This window comes from Morchella sextelata (genome assembly GCF_020137385.1).
Source record: "Morchella sextelata strain SCLS chromosome Unknown scls_18, whole genome shotgun sequence".
Lineage (NCBI taxonomy): Eukaryota > Fungi > Ascomycota > Pezizomycetes > Pezizales > Morchellaceae > Morchella > Morchella sextelata.
The window spans coordinates 193497-213870 of record NW_025408633.1 but is presented as its reverse complement, the minus strand read 5'-3'; the positions used below and the strand labels follow the sequence as shown (position 1 = coordinate 213870).

Below are 20374 nucleotides of genomic sequence, written 5' to 3'. Positions count from 1 at the left end.
TTCCTTGGAAAATAAACAGGTGAAACCTGCCTGATCCTTATATTTAGCAATATTATAACATTCATGTTAATAGTTTCCAAATTGCCAGTATTTGGGTAGGACCCCTGTGAAAATCACCCATGATCATTGACCCCTCCGCCACCTGTGGCATGACCCCCTGCTCGTCAACGGCGCCTAAAAGCAGCGACTCGTGTCCCCGCTCCCTCTCAGAATAGGCTTTTTCGTTATTCGGATCACGAGGTGTCCTTCCCCGAAGTTTACTATCAAACTCTCATAAAAATCACTTTCCGCTCTTACCTCCCCCCCCCTCCGAAAGGAAGTTGCCATTATTGAATATTCTGTAAGCGCCTTTAGTTCAAAAAATAAGTACCAAAGTAGAATACCCCACCTTCCTTCCCCTCCTAGATAGACCCTTCATCCATTGTGATGTCACTGTTTCATTACTCCCCCTCCCTTCGCTATGATGCTTGATCCAGGTGAAAATCCCCAAGGTGATCATGATGTTGCGCCATGGGTTTGATGATCACACATACACACAGGTTGTCTCGGGAGAAGATTCCCGCACGTGCTCATAGGATGAATGGTCCAGGTGACACGTGCTGACACCCATTACGAAGGAATCCCTGGAAGGGACGCTCCTGTCCCTGCCTGTTGTCAGATAAGGCGAGGGGTCTGGCTCTACCGGGTATAGATGGAGATGCAAAGATCAAAGGGCGGTTTTTAAATGTCTTGAAACAGCTCTTTGCGTGGAAGGGGGATCAGGGATGAATATCAAAAGGCTTGATTTGATTAGGCCCTCTACTCCGTTGAGATGGAGATGGTGGATATATCTCGCATAAGTCGAAACTGAAATAGCGGTTTGGGAATCGAGACTACACTTTTCGCAATAAGAAAGATCGAAGCTACGGCCAGTAGTGCCCGTTGGGTTCCGCCACGACGACTTTAACGCCCTGACGAGAGTAAAGTAGATCAGGACGCCGAGTGCCTTACATGCTCATGCCTACATCCTCTCTTAACCTCAGCTTGGTCGAATGTGATGGATCATCAAGCTAGGGTATCTGATATGTAGAAGCAGACATGTTTATGCTGAAAAAGAAAATAGTGATCGGTGAAAAAGAAAATAAAAAATGCCCCACTAAGGTAAGGTTGCCTACATACATGGATCTTAGGAAAAAGTCGGGATGAACCCTTTGAGGAAAAAAAATAAAAAAATATGTTTGCTCTTTATCTATGTATCGCGCAGTCCATGACAACATTTATCGCAACTCTTCATCACAACAACGGTGGTCAACTACATACCTTCGTATCGGCGCATCTTAGGAAGAGTCATCCTAAACCAAAGCCCAAAATAACTCTACTAGAACTCCAGGGGCAGAATAAGCTAACACCCGCCTATGACGTCGCTCCCGTGTCCCCGGTGGTTTGATCCCCACCGTCTCCAAGTCCAAATGCGGCCTGGTCGTCAACAAAGGATTGTCAATGTCTGGTCCATATGCGGATAGTTACAGGCCTTACCCAGATTCGCATTGACGGTTTGTTGCAGCCGCGATGATTTCCCTCCCCCTCCTCCTCACAACATGATGGTAAATTTATGGCTATCTATGTATCTCTATGAAATTGGTAAAAAAAAAAAAAATCCTCTACGAGTGACGCCCTATGAACCACAGTCGCTGCGCGCAAGCAAACATATCCTAAAGTTTTTTTCTCTATTCCTAACCACGCGTACGCTAGAGCGAGGAGTAAAAGAAGTCGACCAAAGGGGGGAGTATTGAAGACGCAAAAGCAACGCTTAAACAATCAGACAATAGACAATACAGAGTAGAAATGACCCGCCCCCCATACATAAGAAAAAGCGGATATACATGAATAAAAAAAGGCCTGCTAACTGATATGATCGCAAAAAAAACACAAAGTAAGGAAAATAAAAATCCAATATGGCAACACAACACCGAGTCCAGTCCAATACATAAATATCGCCAAAGCAAAACAGCAAAAAATCAACAAGTAGAGTATGTGTATATCAGCAGAAACCCCCATAAGAACCCCCGTACAGGACAGACCAAATATGAGGATATGTACACCCAAACCCCAAACAAAAGAAGCAGATACTCCATAACTCTCCCTTTCCCACGCATGAAATATGTAAAAATAAGGAAAAGTAAAAGACAATACTAGTTAGTTGGGAGCGATGACAGCACCCAAACTAAACTACACACTATCAATGCACCTACATGGCTCAGCACGTAAAAAAGGTGAGCCCTATTTTTTTCCTTTCTAAAGAAGGAAATCGCAGAAAGAGCAGAACAGCCACCGATGGAAGGAAGGAAAGCACATGCCCAGACCCGAGAAAAACAAAGGAAATGTGAAAAAGAAGTAGAGTATGGTATAAAAGGGAGTGTGATATGAACAAAAGAGAAAAAAAGTGTGAAGCACTGAAAGAAAAGCCCGAAAGGAAAGTGGAAAAAATGAACGAACGCCGTACGTCCAAGAAAGGAGAGTATTGATACAGCCCACCTCACGGTACCACCCCAATACCGTGCCAACGTATATCGCCGAAACCTCCACCCCACCCCTAAGCTGCGATGGTCCCAGCTCCCTCAACGAGGATATCTTCCTTCCTCGCCCGCTCCTCCCCATCGTGTATCTTCTTCAACCAATTCCCCTCCTTCTCCCTGCGTTGTGCCCGCTTCCGCACCAGCCGCTCCACCGCTCCCTCAATCGCATCTAAATGCACACTCAGTGGAATGCTTGCGATGTCGTCGTCACGCCCTCTCTTCCCACCCTTCCCGTTGCTGCTCCCGGAGATTAATAGTGGCTCTGCGACTCTTCGTCGCAGATTCTCTAGATCAGCGGTCATGCGGTCCAGCTCCAGTACAGTGCTCTCGACATATCCTCGCGCCTGCTCCTCATAGCTGCCAATCAGCGCGAGTAGCTCGGCGTTTTCGCGGAAGTTCTTTCGCTGGGCGGCGTTGCCACCGACTTTAGTCCAAAGCGACGAGAGAACGACAGCTTCTTCCTTCTTGATGTCGACGACCTCGCGGACGATCTCATCATAGATAGGTTTGTGCTGCTCGGTGAGCTGGGTGAGGGAGGCGAAGATTGTTTCGCCATCGGCGACGAGGAGGCGGAGGTTTGACTCGAGGACCTCGGCGGCCTTGTTGAAAGTTTCGGCGACGCGGGCACGGGTGCGGGCATCGTCGGGCTCGTCGGAGTAATAGTGAGAGGAGGAGCGGAAGAATGAGGTAGGGGTTAGTAGACGGTATAGGAATGGACGGTGCTGGGATTCGCGTTTGATCATTGATAGCTCGCGGAGAGCGTACTGGTTTATTGATAGCAACCTAATGGATTTTACACAAACAAGTCAACTTTCTGCCTGCATTTGTTTGGTTTCTTTTTTGCCATTCTTTTATTATGGCTTTTTCTTTCTAAAATCATTCAAAGGAAGAGATCCGTACTGATCTAGAACGCCACCGACTTTGCTCCCAAACCCTTGCAGTGCCCGGACATTTCCTTTGGCATCCCGGGCAAACACGTCCAGTCGCTCCGCAAGCGTTTCTTTACATTTCAATTCGGAATAGCGCACTACGGTTGACAAGTCGCTTACAGCCATCTCGCTTTGTTTCATGACGCGCGCCAGAGCACTTCCTCCGGCGGCGGAGTCGACAATCTTCTCGAACGAGGACTCTATATTCATCAGTGTGGGAAAGTCGGCATAGCTTGCGCGAGTGCCAGGACCCCCAGAGTAAGTAATATTCCAAGTATTTTCACCCCATGTTTCGGGAGACGCGGAAGAGAAGTTATTGACTAATGTTGAAAGCACGAGACCAAAAAACCCGAGTATCATTATCGCCACAAATGGGCGTTTCGCATAGCGGAGCAGTGAGTCTATCTGTGAGGCGAATTCATTGACGTAGACGGAAGCTATGGACTCTTCTTTGCGAGGGGTTGAAAAGTTGGAAGAAGGGGGAGGTGGGGGTGAATGGTGGGAAGATTCTGCTGTGTGAATTGGATCTGTAAGTTCGGGGATCACCATGTTAATGTCCCGAACAAGGGAAACAGGAAGGGGCAATATCACAATGATAACGAGGGGAATAGTCCACACCAAGAACACCTCTGGTGGGAGAAATAGAAAAGGAGAGAAATCGACATTTCAAATAGGACACGATGCACGTTTTCTCAAATCATTCAATGAGTATGGAAATATCTTACCAAACCTCCAACCTCTCCCTCTCCCTTCAAACTCTCTCGCAAAGCTTGGGATTCCGCTACACGAACTTCCGCCTACGGAAACCTCACTAGAAGAACTTCTATAATGCGGATTTAGTCCATTTTGGACAGAACTTTGTCTCTGCAGTGGTGGCAAACTGCCGTGGTTAGAAAATCGGCTGTCATACATCATCCCCTGCTGCTGTTGCTGTCCTCCATGCGATCTATGTATTTGATTCTGTGGAATAGGCTGCTCCTGATAATGCCCAACCTCACTATAACGCCGCCCAGGAAGATTATTAACAAAATCCTCCTTCAGCGGAGTTCTCTGATGCTGCTGTGGTGATGATGGGTGCTGGCCAGGGTAGGGATAGTACTGTAGGAGCTGTGGTGTGATCGGGAACGGCAAATCAGCGTTCGGCCGAAACCCACCGCCACCGCCCTGTAAATTCCCCCCATTGTTGTAGATTTCCCTCCTCTGCTCGCGCTGCCACTGTCGGTGTCTATCAGCAGGCGAGATCGGGTCATAACCCGACAACATCTCAAACGACTGCTCCGAAGTCCCCGCCGTTGAAGTTGCACGAGTCGAGCCGGTGGCGAATGAGGACGGAGGTAATGTCGGCGGCGGCGTACTCGACTCTGTGGTGGGGGCTGGCGTGTGCGATGGTTCTGATCGAGGTTCAGGCGACATCGAGTCGCGCGCTGGCGAAACGTGTCGTGAGGGCGAAAGTAGGGGTACAGATGGCTGGAGCTCACGTTCGGGCGAAAGCCTGTCCTCGAATATCGAGTTGCGCTCGGGCGAAAGGCGTGATAGCCTTGAGGAGTCGGACATGATATGGTCGCTGATGTTCTCAGATGTGATGCGCATCTGAGGGTTGTTGTTGCCGTTGTGGTTTTGGTTTTGGTTGTGGTTGAGCTGTTGCTGGTAGGCGATGTGTTCTTCCAGTGAGACACGATCTGGATCCTCGCGCAAAGGTTGTATATTGGCGATGGGTAATCCGTCGCCGTCGCCGTTCATCGCGCTTTCCTGACTACACTGTGAGGGAGGGAGGCTTTTTCTTTTTCTTTTTCCTTCTGGTACCTTGAACGCCGCAAAGCTTAAGTTTAACGAGGGTATCCGTTATGGGTTGATCGCGACGGAGAGACGATGTTCCTTGCAGAGACGATGATGCTGATGATGTTGGGGCGATGATAAGATCAGAGGAGGCTGGGTAGGTTGAAAGTGGGTGGGTAGTGGGTAGGTGGTAGTGGGTGGTGGGGGGAGGATGAAGGGGGGGGGGGGGGGGGGGGTGGTGAGTGGGTTTGGTTTCGAATGTAGGTTACCCTAGCTCTAGCCTCTAGGTATCCATCCTACCTACCTATGGCGAGGTACCCCGCCCTTCTCTGGACAGCTCATCCATCATTGGCTGGGGGTTGCGGTATCTGTTGTTACCGTTTTGGGCACAATTGCTGGGGTGCTTTGTTCCAGATGAGTTGTGCGCATCGATGTGAGCTCACATTCCGAACAGTTTGGACCAATAGGAATCTGGCGCACGAACCACTCGTTGGTCTGATTATCGTGGCCAGCCGATTATTGGCATGTATGATGTGGTATGGGGATTTTCTTTCAGAGAGCTCCTTGCTGGCCCATGGGCAACTTCTCTCCCATAGCTACCAGAATAGCGATGGCGAGGGACATTGGGGGCGTTTAATATGACAATGGAAATGCCCTTCGGTCTTCTGGAGAGGAAAAACGATAAGGTTAATATGTAGCTACACTGTGGACCAGAGATGCTGAAAGAGAAGAAACAAGCAAATGCAAACCTTAGCACTCAAGATCATGAGAGCGTAAACTCAGCGGAGGAGGAGCAGGGTAAAAACTATCTACTCTACCTATAGGTATCTTACCTACATACCTTCTATACCGTACACTTCTTTCCCAACGTTAACGGCGATATATGCTATTTTGACTGCAGCCGATAGGCGAGCACTATCGGCTGTTATCGATCTACACAGCTGCAAAGGATTGGTCTTGGAGGCCGAGGGCTCCATAAATAAGGTGAGCCCGCGATACTTACGTATGGCGAGCAAAGCGGAGTAGGTAGGCATACAGAGGGTACATAGGTCGAACTCATACCACCCTCCGCCTATCGGTAAAGCGGCAACTCCTATTGATTTAAGCAAAGCAACGGATACATACTGCATTGCAACTGCCCCCTCCCCCAGAATCTACAAAAAAAAAAAGCCCCCCCCCCCCTTGAAAGCTTGCTCCGAGCGCCTCAAAAGCTTACTGGAATCCTAAAACACCAGTTAATCTAGCGACCAAAGATTAGCGATGCTAAAGTTGAAACGACACGTACCGCAACAGTGCAGCATCCGCCCCGCCACACCGTTACTGGTTCGCAGAACGTGTGGATGCCGTCTTTTTCGCATGGTGCCGCTTTCATTGGGGCAGAAAGCGCTCACGTCAAGGTGATCGGTCATGTGGTCGATAATTTGTGCTTTATCGCATCTGTTAGGCAGAAAAATGATTTCCCTCCCACCCCCTCTAGAATAAAATAATTATCCGCTGCTCCCCGAGTGAGGTATTGTGATTTCTATCTAGTGAATAAGACCCAGAGGGGACTTATGTGAGACACGATAGCAATGTATGTAAGTGGAGTCATAACGGGATAGCCACATACACGTAATTACTGAATAGTCATCATAGTAGTAAAACGGCCAGGCTAGACTTCCATTGAATTCTATTCGATAGCCAGTATTACATGTAGCTATTGTCTGTAGAGGATTGTGTATTCAAACGTACCGAGATCCGCCATGAATTATAAAATCCGAGAAAGCATATATATATTCAGTTAATGCGATTGAGCGAGTACACGGATAAATATCTAATGAAGGTGTGGTGAAGTGCGGGAGGGAGGCGTGATGGACATGTAGGCCTATTCCCATTCCGCTTATCAAAGCTCTGCTCTATGTATCGTTGGCGGTCTCCTGTGCACTCCAACTTAGGGTATGGTGTGCCGACAGGGCAGCTTCTTTTCCGTCTTCTTTTGATCTCCTAGGGGCCAACCCGTAAGCTCACAACTGGTATTTTTAGCCGGAATTTAAACGTTATTTAGAACTATTGCGACTTGGGGGGGGCAGAAGCATAAGAGGCGTCGCGCCAAAACTACAAAACAAGCGGATCTGCACGAGTAAGAGGGTGGGAAAACAACTGGACAAATCAATCTGACGCTTCTTTTGTGGACACTGTTGCTCTATATTCCTCGTGAATCGATTCGTCACTCTAGCTAGAGGGGAGAGCCGGTTCATTGATAAGGCAGTGATAGATATTTGGCAATCAGAATACACCAATACTTGGTTTGTCATTACAAAACATAAAGTACCTGCCCCTAAAAAATCACTCAGGCAACTGCAAATAGACAGGGTAGAGCAACAATTCCAATCAAAGCGTTGGAAATGATCAAAAGGAAAGATTCTTTGCACTGGATCCAATTACGTACCAAAGCAAACTCTAGGTTCATACCGTCTATGAGGTTTGTTAACCAGCTAGATTGGCTATCATGGCGAAGACCTTCCATGAATTCTCGAGCTTTAGGTCCGACAGCGAACAACTTTCTGGTGCTCCGATCATGAGATCTCACTCACACTAAATTCTTAGCGCTTAAGAGTAACCACTAATGCCGCACGTTACGGCCAGATTTCCACGACATCACTCAAATATTACCACAACTCTAACTCCTTTCCCAGCTCTACGAAACCATAGCCCTCTCATTACTCATAATGACGTTGAGGGGGCCAGTAGGAAAGGGTGAGCCCTACTAGTTAGCGTCATGGCTACTTAACTATTCTTGGTAAGACCATAACTTTGTTCGGACGTCAGCTTAGCATTCCCCGACACAGCAGCAAGGTGCCCTAGATTCGTAGCGTAGTGCACTAGGCTACCCTCGGTTATTCATGGCCCTGGGTAATTTGACTTCAATGGCCTATCTTTGTCACCATTTATGAAAATCTTATTATTCCATGCACCAAAAGTGTTTGTTAGGTACGGTACAGGATTAGGGTAGTCCAGAATGTGCGGTTCAATCAAATATCTCTCAACTATCGGCCGCCGTTACTAGCTAATAAAACATAAATTTGTCTGCTAAATCCTACTCTGCAACGTTTGACCTATAGCTAAAGCTCATGCTCATGATGCTCGGGTGCCTCTTCATCGCTTCCATCCTCCTCATAATCAATATCAAACTTCATCTCTTCCTCGCTAAAAACGATCTCACTAAACTGCTCGCCTTCATGTTTCTTACATCTCCCGAGCGCCAAAATCGCCGTTGCATGCCACACGGCCCTCGAAGTCTTGTGCACAAACTCCTTTGCGGTCGCCTTATCACCCAACCAGATGGCCTCAGAGATACCAGGGAATGTGACCGCTGCGTAGCCGGTGTCAAGACCGGGGGCGTAGATCACTATTATCGCTGTGAGCGGATATTGTACCAGCGCGGAGACTAGGAACACTTACAATGTTTATAAAATTCCCTCCCGGGCAGTCCACCTTGACTCACGAAACCTTTCTCGAATGACTTAAGGCGGTTATTAATCGCTTTCCTTTTCCACTGGGCGCCACGGCCCTTGATATGATGTGATAGTCTCGTGAGCCTCTTTGCAACCTTCGTGAAGCCCAGCAGCGAGTGGTGAAGAGGGCCCAGATCCAGATCAATGTCAGATTTTTCAACATTGTTCTTCAGGACCTTGTAATACTCCCATAGAGACTCGGCGTATGTTGCTGCATTCAGCGGTAACAGCGGCTGCTCCACAAGGTTCAGGGCAAGGAGCCCAAGGAACTGACCAGCGGCGACGTGGTGACTGAACGTAGGGTCACCGTAGGTACTCATCCAGTGGAAGGAATCATAGTTGGAGTGATAGTGGTAGATAGGATCTTCATTGGAGAAGGTGAAACCCATATCAATCTAGATAGGGAAAGTCAGTGTGAATTAATATTCTCTTTCTCATCTTGAGGGACTTTACAGATGCGATCCCAGACTGAACAAAGGCGGTGTAGTCGCTTCCACTTCCTAGAACCTCGATATGCTGATTTCTGGCGGCCCAGTCGTGATAAATTGTCTTGTGTTTGTTCATTGGGGAGGGTACTTTTTTCATAACTTCAAGGATGATGTCGTGAAGCTCAGGGACTCCAGCAATTACCCAATTGGGTCCCGAGACGCCAATATCGACATTTAGGTAGGCAACCATGTTGGGAACCGCCCACTTAGAGAATTCCTCGAACCATTCAGTAGAGCCAACGAGACCTAGACTAATATTAACAACTGGCTCTAAGGACCTATCAAATAATCTCTTACCATATTCTTCGGCATCCCAGGACGCAAAAACACTAGATGTTTAGTTAGTGTATGTGTTTACTGGAAATCAGATACTGATCCTTACATTGTCCTCCTAGGCTTCCAACCGTGCTTAACCAATTTCCCAAAGGCTCTTGCAAGCTCAATCAAGATAGCGGATCCAGAATTCGGATCACCCGCGCCTCCAACAGTCCAAGAATCTCGATGATTCCCGATAACAATAACCTCATCCTCAATAGTTCCGTTGATAATTCCAATGGTATTCCAGATCGGCGTAATCGTATCATTCATGACGTTATCCATATATAGAACCGCATTAGGAGCCGGTCCAGTTGAGTACGATACGTTCGCCAAGCCGCCTTCCCAGCCCGTGATGTTAACATCCTTCGCTGAAACACCCTTTCCATTCAACGCTTCAAGCAATGGCTTAGCCTCCCTGAATGAGATCGGTAGGGACGGAATATGCGGTGTTACTCCAGATTTATCCTCACGTGGAACACCAGGTTTCGATGGATACCCGGGCGTCGTGGGGTCGCCAGGATACTTGCTCAAAAACTGAACCGATCCTCTCTGCACCGACGACGGATTCCGAGCTGGGCCTTCGGGGTAAGGGGCATACCCTTCTTCTTCACGTATCTTACCATCGTCGCCGGGATCACTATAGATGATGGCACCAATCATGCCAAAATCCTGTGCATTCTTAACCTTTAGGCCACGGAAGGAGTCACCGTATTTGACCAGTGCAATCTTTCCTGCGAGAGGGACACCGAGATCTACGAGCCTTTGGAAATCGGTCAGGCGGCCTCGTCTGTTTCTCTAGTTAAACTTGATTCAATTTATTAGGTGATGAGAGAGCTTGCCCAACGTAAACATATTCCGCGGATGCATTTCCTGTGAACGAATATCCGTGGAAAGTTGGCACACGATTCTCAACACCACTAGTTTCGTCCTTCTTCAAAACATCCTCCTCCAAGGTGGCATTGAAAACGGAACCGTTTGGATAAGAAAGTGAGAGATTGTGAGAAAGCGGGTAGTTTAGGTAAACATCATATTCGACAATATGAGAAGGGATCCCGTTCTCCGTGAATCTGTCGCGGGTCCACTCGGCCTGTGAGTAGTTTGTCCCACCGAGGTGCAGCCCGCTGGTGTAATAATAGGACCATTCGGACATTGAGACATTGCTCAAAGACTTGAGGATTACATGCTCTTTGTCCTTCAGCGACATGTGGTGGTGGTGGTGGGGGTGTTTTTTCGGGCGCTCAACAGAGCTCTGGGAGAGGATCTGCTGCTCATCGAGAGGCCCAGAGATGCTCGACCAAACGGGCAGAGCTCCAAGTGTGAGAGCGAGGGTGTACTTCGTGAACGACCTCATTTTCAGTGAAGTTTGAGCTGAGAGAAGCTCTGAAGGCTACGACAGATTATAGATCGGCTGGGGTCATTTATATATGACGACGGCGATTACGGAAAAAGCATCTCCAACACCTGCCGAATTTCCAGGTCGGGAAATACACCTTCCTAACAACACACGGTATGAGATATTCTGTGAAGTGGTGCAATTTGTGCCTGTTTACTACGACGCGTTGGTTATCGCGTGCTCGGTTGCTAGCTAGTTCCGCGATGATCACGGTAATGATGTCATCTATTACTAATATTTTGATCCTCTTCGCCAAACTGATGAAGGTCATCCAAATCCCTGAAGATTTAATAAGTGCCAAATACTCGGGCGTTCATTAAATGGTCGGATATCGTTGCAACCAAATCCCTACTAAGAATTCCGACCATTTAATAAACGCATGAGTAGAGAGGGTTCACTCAGAATATTTAAAATTTGGGTGAAATTGTTCGATATGATGATTGTAGTACAGACAACTGGTGGAGAGCTTTAAAGCTACATGTGTACAGATGGGGGAATGAAGGAATTTGATATAGCTAATGTCAATTGACAGTTTTTTGAATCCAGCACATATACTGTCATTTCCACAGTGGTTGGGACAAACGGCCCCGCTGACAGGCTGCAAAAAATAGGACAAGTCAATTTCAGGCTGACAGGGAATTTTGAGGTTATAGGACAAAGCCGGGTCAAAAAAAAATGTTGCTCTAATTTAGTAGTCATGATATTGTGAATGTAATGAGAATCTCTTCGTCTTCGGGTCTACGGTCTACCTGCAGTTCACAACTCTTAGCCTCCAGACGGTGCCCTGATATTCAGTAAACTATGTAATTGTGATTAGATTTAAGGCTACCAAAAGAGAGTAAACTTGATCAAAACAAAATGATCTGCTGAAGGAAGAATTTCACACTCGAGAGGTTATGTACATCGGAGTGAGATTCATGTCTACTTGGAGCAAAGATTTATATTTGGGATGTAAATTTTGACAAATGGTTTCGTGGTGTAGTTGGTTATCACACAAGTCTAACATTAGTTTCACTTGTGGTCCCCGGTTCGAGCCCGGGCGAAATCATTTTGATACCTTCATTTGATCTTCCACATTTGAAGAGGTCCATCTAGCTTGAAATTTTTTTTGAAACTATTTCATTACTTAGGCTTCCTCAGGTATTGATTTACAAAATACTGTGCTAGTATGTAGGTAATTATTCTTGAATATACAAACTATATCCTTTCTACTGTATTTGACTTTTGAAGTTCTAAGCTCGGTTTAGCATCACTGAATCTCGATTTATCTTCAGGTTTCTCTCTCTTAGTCCCCAACTGACCCGAATCAAGCCTGTCGACGTAACTTTCAACAATTCCCTCGCAATAAGCCTGGTCAACGACAAACTCCATAAAAATCCCGCCTCCTAGCTCAACTTCCCACCGAGGCCCCCAGAGCTGAACAAATCGAGTCATTAGGCCAAATTCATCGCCGTCAACGCACAGATCACCCGAAACACGCTCCCTGTTTCTTCGCACCCAGAACTGAGTCCACCTCTCAAGACTTGTTACATCTGAGTACGATCCGTTGACGGTACTTCATCCACCAGCTGCTTTGATCATGGCATATATTTTATCTAGCCTCTGTCATATGCATCGCCTCTGTAGGTGTTGAATAGAACATCATCAGGGCCACACCTCATACCTATACCAAGATCTGAATCAGCCCATGGATTGGAACCAATAAGGCGGTCTACCCACCCCTTCCCTGGCTTATTATTGTTTCTTGGTGGAGTCGACCCACTTGGATTGGCCCTGAGAACCTCCCAGATCCGGTGTATCATGATAAGGTCAAGAACGGTGTACCCTTCATTGTCCCTGATATCAAGATCGGTGCCTGAATCGATGAGTGCCTCGACGAGAAGAACATTATGATGAATTGCTGCGCCAAATATTGGGGTTCCACCATAGCAACTCCGGGTGTTGACTAGATGGGAGAGTCTTCTAACGACTTGGATGATATATCTTCGAATTTCTCCACTTCGTTCCTCTGGCTCTACACTCCAGAAGTTTTGAATGCGGTGAAGTACGGTACCGCCTTGACAAGGGGGTAGCACCACCAGCTTTTCTTGCTCGTAAAAGTGAAGGAGGAAGTCAAGCTTGCTAAACCCGCTGTGCTGACTTCCCGTAATGAGGACTTTGAGAAACTCGTCCCAATCCAACCCAACATGTCGTCCAGTATCTCGATATAGCTGAGTAGCAGTGTCGAAGCAGTCGACTGTGAGGGCGGTTTCAAAGGGTGTGGAAGTGATCATTCTAGATGGGAGCTTCACACCAATACCAGCATCGCCATATTGCAACAACTCTCTATCGCTCAGCAGACACCCGTGTTTTATGAGCTCTGCAACAAAGAAGGGGTTCGACATTTTGACCGATTTTGCAAATACGACGGCTACGTCGTCACATGTTGCTGCCCCGTAGTCGAGTAGGAGGGAGAAGCATTCCATGTCACCTAGACGCATTGCCCACCAGAGAGGAGGGTACGTATCATCGGATGTTGCAAAAAGACAGTCGGTGAAGAATGGATCGAGAACTAGCTGAATGATGTCGTACCTTCGGTACACACATAGGGCTGTAAATCCTACCTTCTGCATTCCAAGACGGAGATCAGGGTACCAGAGCTGAGTGAAGTAGTCGATTGCCTCAAATGTGCGGATTATTGTATAACTGTGCTCAAATCCGTTTCGTTGTATGATATCTAACGGGTCAGATTTTGTTCCTATGATTAGGTAAATTTGTGTAAGCTCGGAGATGCTGAGCTTGTGTCCTTTGTCGGCATGATCCCACATAAGAAAGTTGAGAATATCACCGCAAAGAAGCTCTGCAGCAGTATTCATGTGCTCTATAGTATTGCGCCCACCTAACTGCAATAACACTCGAACACACTCGAGGCTGTTCCGCAATATAGCTTTCATCATAGGGTCACAAAGCATTCCGCCCAAAGGAGCTGGGTTTGTTGCAGCGCCCGGAATCTTCTTGATAGCCTGGGTAGCAACATCCAAGACGTCTTCTGACTTGAACGAAGGGAGTTCCTGAGGACAAAGCCTCTCAAATACAGATACCGGATTTGTGAGGGCATTTCCCTGAGAGCAAGGAGACATTTGAGACAACAGCAGAAGAGCAGTGTTACGATGACCGCTCCGAAAGGCAAAACACAGAGGTGTCAGTCCAGTTTTGTTTTTGACTTGCCATTCACAAAGATCGTTATCAATAAGGCCTTTGACAAGTGCTTCCATAGCAGTCGCTGCTGCAAAGTGGATGATACGGTTTCCAGTAATCATCCCAAGGTCCCGATCAACATCTCTGATCAGACTTTCTGAGTCAGAATCATAGTCAATAAGGATAGATTGGACGAAGGCTAGTGCCCCTTCTGCAGATTGAGCATAGTCGCATATATTGTGATCTCCTCCTGGAAATATACAACCATCACATGATTTTATCGTGTTCTGCGCTTTTCGGATAATCCGTTCATAAGATTCGGGGTCGATCGATTTTAATGCTTTGCATGCCCCGAAATCATTATTTTGGACGTGTTCCTCCAACCAGCGAACAACCGGAAGATCTGGAGGACACTCAGCGCCATGAGCCTGATGAAACTGAATCACTATGCCTCGCGCCTCAACGTGGCCAGATTCGCAAGCTTGAATCAATGCAGACATGGCATTCTTGTAATCCCTCGGCGTCCCAAAACCGTGACAATAGCATAGGAAAAGCTGCCATGAAAGTGATCCCGGAGTAAATTCATCGACTACGTTATGGTCGGAAGCAGATATATTTTTGATGCTGTGGAAAATCTGTCCCCGTAATCGGTCGTCGATAGTTGCTTTCCGCAAGATGGTCTTTAGTTACCTGTTGTCAGCATACAGGATCTTTTAATTGTTTATGGGTTAGTAGTGGAACCCACTCTGATATCAACTAATGTTATTGGCCCCACGTATCCCGGCTCTTGTACCTCGAGTTGACGACCTTTCGGATCCTCTTTCTTTTGTCAGATAACTTCAATAAACGCCTTTAGGTAAGTCTTACTCCTCAGGTGACAGAACATGACCATATCTTTCAAATAAAGGAGTTAGATGTCGGACTCTAGTCTCTTTCGGGCAAAGAGTAGCGTTCAAGACCTCAGTGGCGAGATTTATCTCAAACTCTGATAGCGGCAGCTCTGACAAGGATTCCAGCGAAAGTGGGAGGAAGCAGCCGTCTTCCTTCAAACTCGAAATATCCTCATGCGTAAGAGACGCGGTATCGCACAAAGATTCGAGCCATTTGAACGGCCCGTGACCATCAGTAAGGACATACCACACCACCAAACCAAAAGAGAAATGATCAGTTTTACACAGTTCTTCATGGTTCAGCCGTTCACCTGCCTCAGGAGCACTCCAAGCCTTCGTCCCCCCTGACAGATACCCATGGGTTTCTTCCTGCTTGAGGGTCGTTGAGCAGCCGAAATCAGCGACCTTTGCGATGTACTTGCGCTGAGAATCAGAAAATATAAAGATATTGTCAGGCTTAATATCAGAATGGACTACACCGTGCTGATGAAGGCAATCAAGAGCTTTAGCTATGTCGAATAAAATGGCTATCTTCTGCGCAAACGGGATTCCTGGATTTCCACGCAATAATCCTGAAAGAGGTCCTTCCGCCGCTTCGAATTCGGGGGTGGGCCACATATAATTCCAGTTTTTTTCTATAGATGGATGTGGCCCTGGGAACCACTGTATATCTTCTAGGCTTATGATATTGGGATGGTTTCGCATGGGTTCCCAGAGACAAATTCGTAATTCGGTGATAAGATCACGGTAGAATCTTTTTTCGTCGAATTGGTCGCTCCCTGGAAATATCCGTGGAATCTTTGCAACTCCTTTATACGAGATTTGAATGGCATTCGAAAAACCACCTGAACCGTATAACTTCTTAGCTGTGCCGCCGTGTGAGTGTGCAAAGTTGTTTTCTGGATTTTCTGGGACTGTTTTCCAAAAGCCATCATACAATCCAATGACAGTAAGGAAGTCATCATCGCAACGACGTAGAGATACCGGCTTAATTTCCCTGGTACCCTCCTTGAAAGAACGGTAGTAGGAAGATGCGAATGAGGAGGAGGTAGGAATTTGATAAGAAGAGTTCATTTCGGCCACTAAATTATTCGCTTCAAATTGAGATCTGATAGCCCATAGGAAGCACCCTGTGGATGTTTGGACAGTTATATACGAAAACCAGTCCTTCTAGAGACATCGAGGCTATTGCCATGAAAACGCCCAGCGCCCAAAGAAATCACACTCTAAAAGCCTTACACTCGGGAGACCATTGACGATCACTGTAACATAGGTCACCATATTTTAAGCACATTATTCCTGCATCAACTTGAAAAAATACGATCATTGCCAATTGCAATCACAGCCTACAAAAACACGCCGATCAATGATTTGCAGATGCATATGTATAGTAAGCTACTGCCTAGATGTAAGGTAACATTTGTTTTTATTCTGTGTATATTATAGATGGGTTTACCTAAGAGTTGAGCTTGTACGATACATATACTTTTATAGAGTTGGGAACGGTGGCGCCAGCCATTGACGGTGATATGTTGGATCATGGAGAGAACAAAACGATTATTGGGTGGGAGCAAATGTTGAGGTATGGACCACTTATATCGCATCTACATACCTGCAGATGTCTTCAAACTTTGTTCAACCCCACATGAATGGTTTATCCCTCATTGGTCAATCAAGCGAGCTGGCAGAATTGAGTCAGAACATTTGTTTTCTTTTCCATCTACCTAACTACGTTTCATCCACACCTACCGCGATCAAGTCTTTTCGCAGCACCATGGGCTCGAGAAATCTCTTCTGAATGGGATTGAATATATACTAGGTAGCCATCTGATATGATATCTGATAGATGAGCAGCCGTACCCGCATTTATACTTGCCGCCGTTCACCGGGAAAATTGAGGACCAATGACCAGCCTCGCAGAAATTCGGTACAGCCTCTGCAGAATTCTGTGATGAGATCGATATTCAGCTTTTCTGCCAACAACAATTCTTTCAATCATCATCCCAAGTTTTAGAAGAGTCGTTATACGGCGAGCATGGCCTACTTCTAGTATTCTGGGTAATCACGTATCATATCACATGTGATGCGGCTGAGTGATATATCATGACTAGACTAATTGGAACATCTGAAATCGATCTGAAGTGTGCCTCTTGGTCCCGGTAACTCAAGATGGGGCTCAACTTTAATCTAGCTATATATTTAGGGCTTTAAAAGTAGACACGATACTGCAGTATTTCTGTGTTACGTATCAAGGTCTGGGTTGCTGTAAAAAGCCTTCGGATGTCCCCACCCTGGAACTGCGGCTTACTGCTCCCTCAAGTGCTACCTAGCCGTACTTTGCGTTACTCTGATCTCTATATGGAATACCGACCTCCAGCGTATTAATACGATTAGGTCACATTTACTGCTACCCATAATGATGCCACGCTTTCAGCAATTAAACCTTTCTGACATGTTACTAGTATACCCGCACATGCCACCTATAGGTTTAACTTGGCGAAGTTTCCTTCTTTATAAACTCTCATTTCTTCTCCTGACCTCTCTTTTCAATCGCACGCGTCCTTCACTTCGTATCTTTGCGCCCTTCTTATCTATCATTATATAGAATACATTCGATATGACATTTCTGGCCTATCACGCGAGAACGTTTATAATCACAAAACACAAAATCTTAAACGGAACACCCAAAAGCATCAGGACACCTATATGCATGATATCATCAATCATATACTTATTGTGCTATCTACGTGCACTTGCACTTATAAAGACAAGCCAGGTATCCAGGCCATCTACAAAGAGAGCTCTGACTGTCCCAGGAACCTCTTCTCGCACTCCTCCCAGTTAACGATATTCCAGATGCCCTCGACATAGGCCGCCTTATTGTTATAATACTATCCACACAGTTAGTCGCCGATACCAAAAACTAAGGGAAAGGGAATAACCTGAATATAATAGGCATGCTCCCACATGTCCACCCCAAGGACCACCTGCTTTCCACTCGCAACCGGGTCCTGATCCTTGGTAGTCTCAATCTCAAGCCTACCCTCCGCATCCTTCACAAGCCACCCCCACCCACTCCCCTGCAGCCCCAACAGGACCTTTCCAAACCTTTCCTTAAACCTCTCCAAGCCGCCAAACCTCTCCTCAATCGCCTGCACCAGCCTCGGCGCCGCCTCCACCCTCGCCTCGTCCGCCCCCGCGGGCGCAAGGTTCTTCCAGAACAGCGAATGGTTGATGTGCCCGCCGCCATTGAAGCGGATCTGCGCCTGCAGCGCAATCTGGCTGGTCACGTCCGTGGCCTCTTGGGAGAGCGCGGCGTTGAGGTTCGTGACGTAAGCTTGGTGGTGCTTGGTGTGGTGGAGCGTCATGATTGTGCTGGAGATGTAGGGCTCGAGCGCCTATTTGCTTGTTAGCAGAGCGGAGGGAGGGGGGATGAGGGAGAGGGGGGCAAACGTCATAAGCGTATGGGAGCGCGGGGAGGGTATAGCGTCCGGTCTGCATCTCTGGAGATATGTTTGCTGCTGCACCTGTTGCTGCTGTTCCTACTGCTGTTGTGCTGGGTGTAGAGGAGGAAGATGTTGGGTTCGTGAGATTAAACACAAACTGTGGGAGCTGCGTCAATATAAATGGGAGGATCTGCATTGTGGGCTTTATATATATATATTTTTTGGCTGGCTAGCTATTCTATTTTTTCTTTCCCTTTTTCCTGCTCTTTCTTGCTTGTTAAACAGCTAGCTTGTAGCGCTGATTTTGGTTCTGGGCGTGAGTGAGAACCCTAATGGGCTCGGCGGGGCGTAGGAACCTTGGTGGGCGGGTACAGGTACCTTGGTAGCTTATTGTTCTAGTAGCTGTAGTGAGGTAGTAGTGAGGTAGTAGTGAGGTTGTCGTGAGCTGAGATGAGAGGGTTACCGTTCGAATGCGGGCGATTGCGGCTGTTTAGTAGCTAGCTGCTCCACGCTAACCGGGAATTGAAGTATTAGTAGCCTCTTGACTGGATGAGGGATGGGATGGGGTCTCGGCAGCGGATTTTGACAGCTGCCGTGGGGTGGAGGGGGTGGGCAGGGTTAGGGCTGGTTTGTTGTGAAACTGGGGCTGCATGCATTAGAGGAGAGGATTGCATTATTGCATTATTGCATTATTGCATTATTAAGCGGCAGATGGGCCAGAGCTGGACCGGAGAGACTTGATATGTTCTACCACGTACGTAAAGGGGACGTTGGGAATGTACGCTAGGTCCTCGTATTTTACGTGCAGTTCAGGAGGATCCGAGGAGGAGGAGGAGGAGGAGGAGGAGGAGAGTCAGGGTCTTGTCTCAAAAAGGCTTGAGTTGAGCCTAGAAGCACTCCTTCTGCATCTGCTGGCACTGTAGAGTACCTACTTAATTGTAGCAACAACAGTCAGCTACCGAGCTAGGCACTCTACTATTTCCCTGCAAAGCTGTGATTGACACTGTAAGGGCTAGGGTTTGTGGTTGAGTGAATCAATTGTTTGCGTGCTCTCTAATAACTAATTGCCCAGCTACATGTACCTACGACGGAGTTAGCAGACGCCGACATCTCGCTTTCGGTTGACTAGCTTAGCTGACTGCTTCGTCTATCAGACGTCGTTAATGCCTACCTTATGATAGACTCCGCTTCTATTACAATGGGGCCGGCCATCTAGCTAGTCTAACCCCCCCTCCCCTCCCTCCGCTCGTGTCACCTCAGAGGTTGTGTATCCTGGTTAACCAACTCGAGTTTTCTCCTTTTCCCTGCTTCCCCATTTTCCATCAGTCTCCATCCCCATCCTCAATGCTCCCCCCTCCCCCCCCCCAAAGCTAGTCGACGGCCAAGTAGCTATAGTCGGATAACTTTCTATTTAAGCAGTTTCCTACTTCCATGTTTCCGCTTACTGAAACACATCCAGGACCAGCCCGCCAGCCAGCATCAAGCAGCACAAGCACATGCACAATTCGTCACTATGCTATTAAGTAGTTAGCTAAAAGAAAAAAGATTACTGTACTTGGTCTTGTCCACGGCCCCCCCTCCCCCCCCCCCCCTCTTCCCACGTGGCCACCCCCACCCCCCGTTCGTACATATTCATATTCCCACGCTAGAATGTGGTGGTCTTCCATGAGGAACGGTGGTGCTCTGTTAGTTTCGTTCCAATGCTTCTTTTTTTTTTTTTCTTTTCTTTTTTGCTTCTTCCCCCTTCCTGCCCCCAATGCTCTGCCTACGTATGTAGAAAGGAAAAGAAAAGAAAACGACACAAGCTTCGCCCAATGGAACAATTATCGAAGCCCATCTAGAATAGCAGAGCTAGCTTCCCGCACTGATCCACGGGCATGTCGCCGATCGCCCCGTCGACGCTACTCC

General features: G+C 47.2%; 4 protein-coding genes across 4 annotated transcripts; all 4 read right to left on the bottom strand.

Annotated features, from left to right (window-relative positions):
* Window positions 1-2572: 2572 nt before the first annotated feature.
* H6S33_004576 (uncharacterized protein) lies at window positions 2573-5224 on the bottom strand (the record flags this gene model as incomplete). Its single annotated transcript, XM_044836300.1, has 3 exons — window positions 2573-3338; window positions 3456-3684; window positions 4366-5224. 3 exons carry the CDS (start codon window positions 5222-5224, stop codon window positions 2573-2575), a joined length of 1854 nt encoding a protein of 617 aa, XP_044690549.1.
* A 3137-nt stretch (window positions 5225-8361) lies between these two features.
* H6S33_004575 (uncharacterized protein) lies at window positions 8362-10911 on the bottom strand (the record flags this gene model as incomplete). The annotated part of the gene is made up of 6 exons (XM_044836298.1): window positions 8362-8648; window positions 8702-9149; window positions 9208-9488; window positions 9540-9571; window positions 9625-10347; window positions 10400-10911. 6 exons carry the CDS (start codon window positions 10909-10911, stop codon window positions 8362-8364), a joined length of 2283 nt encoding a protein of 760 aa, XP_044690548.1.
* Window positions 10912-12597: 1686 nt separating this feature from the next.
* H6S33_004574 (uncharacterized protein) lies at window positions 12598-16094 on the bottom strand (the record flags this gene model as incomplete). The annotated part of the gene is made up of 5 exons (XM_044836297.1): window positions 12598-12616; window positions 12673-14810; window positions 14876-14949; window positions 14998-15024; window positions 15332-16094. The coding sequence occupies 5 exons, from the start codon at window positions 16092-16094 to the stop codon at window positions 12598-12600; spliced, it is 3021 nt and encodes a 1006-aa protein (XP_044690547.1).
* Window positions 16095-17809: 1715 nt separating this feature from the next.
* Window positions 17810-18662, bottom strand: H6S33_004573 (uncharacterized protein; the record flags this gene model as incomplete). Its single annotated transcript, XM_044836296.1, has 3 exons — window positions 17810-17911; window positions 17963-18418; window positions 18474-18662. 3 exons carry the CDS (start codon window positions 18660-18662, stop codon window positions 17810-17812), a joined length of 747 nt encoding a protein of 248 aa, XP_044690546.1.
* Between the last annotated feature and the right edge of the window lie 1712 nt (window positions 18663-20374).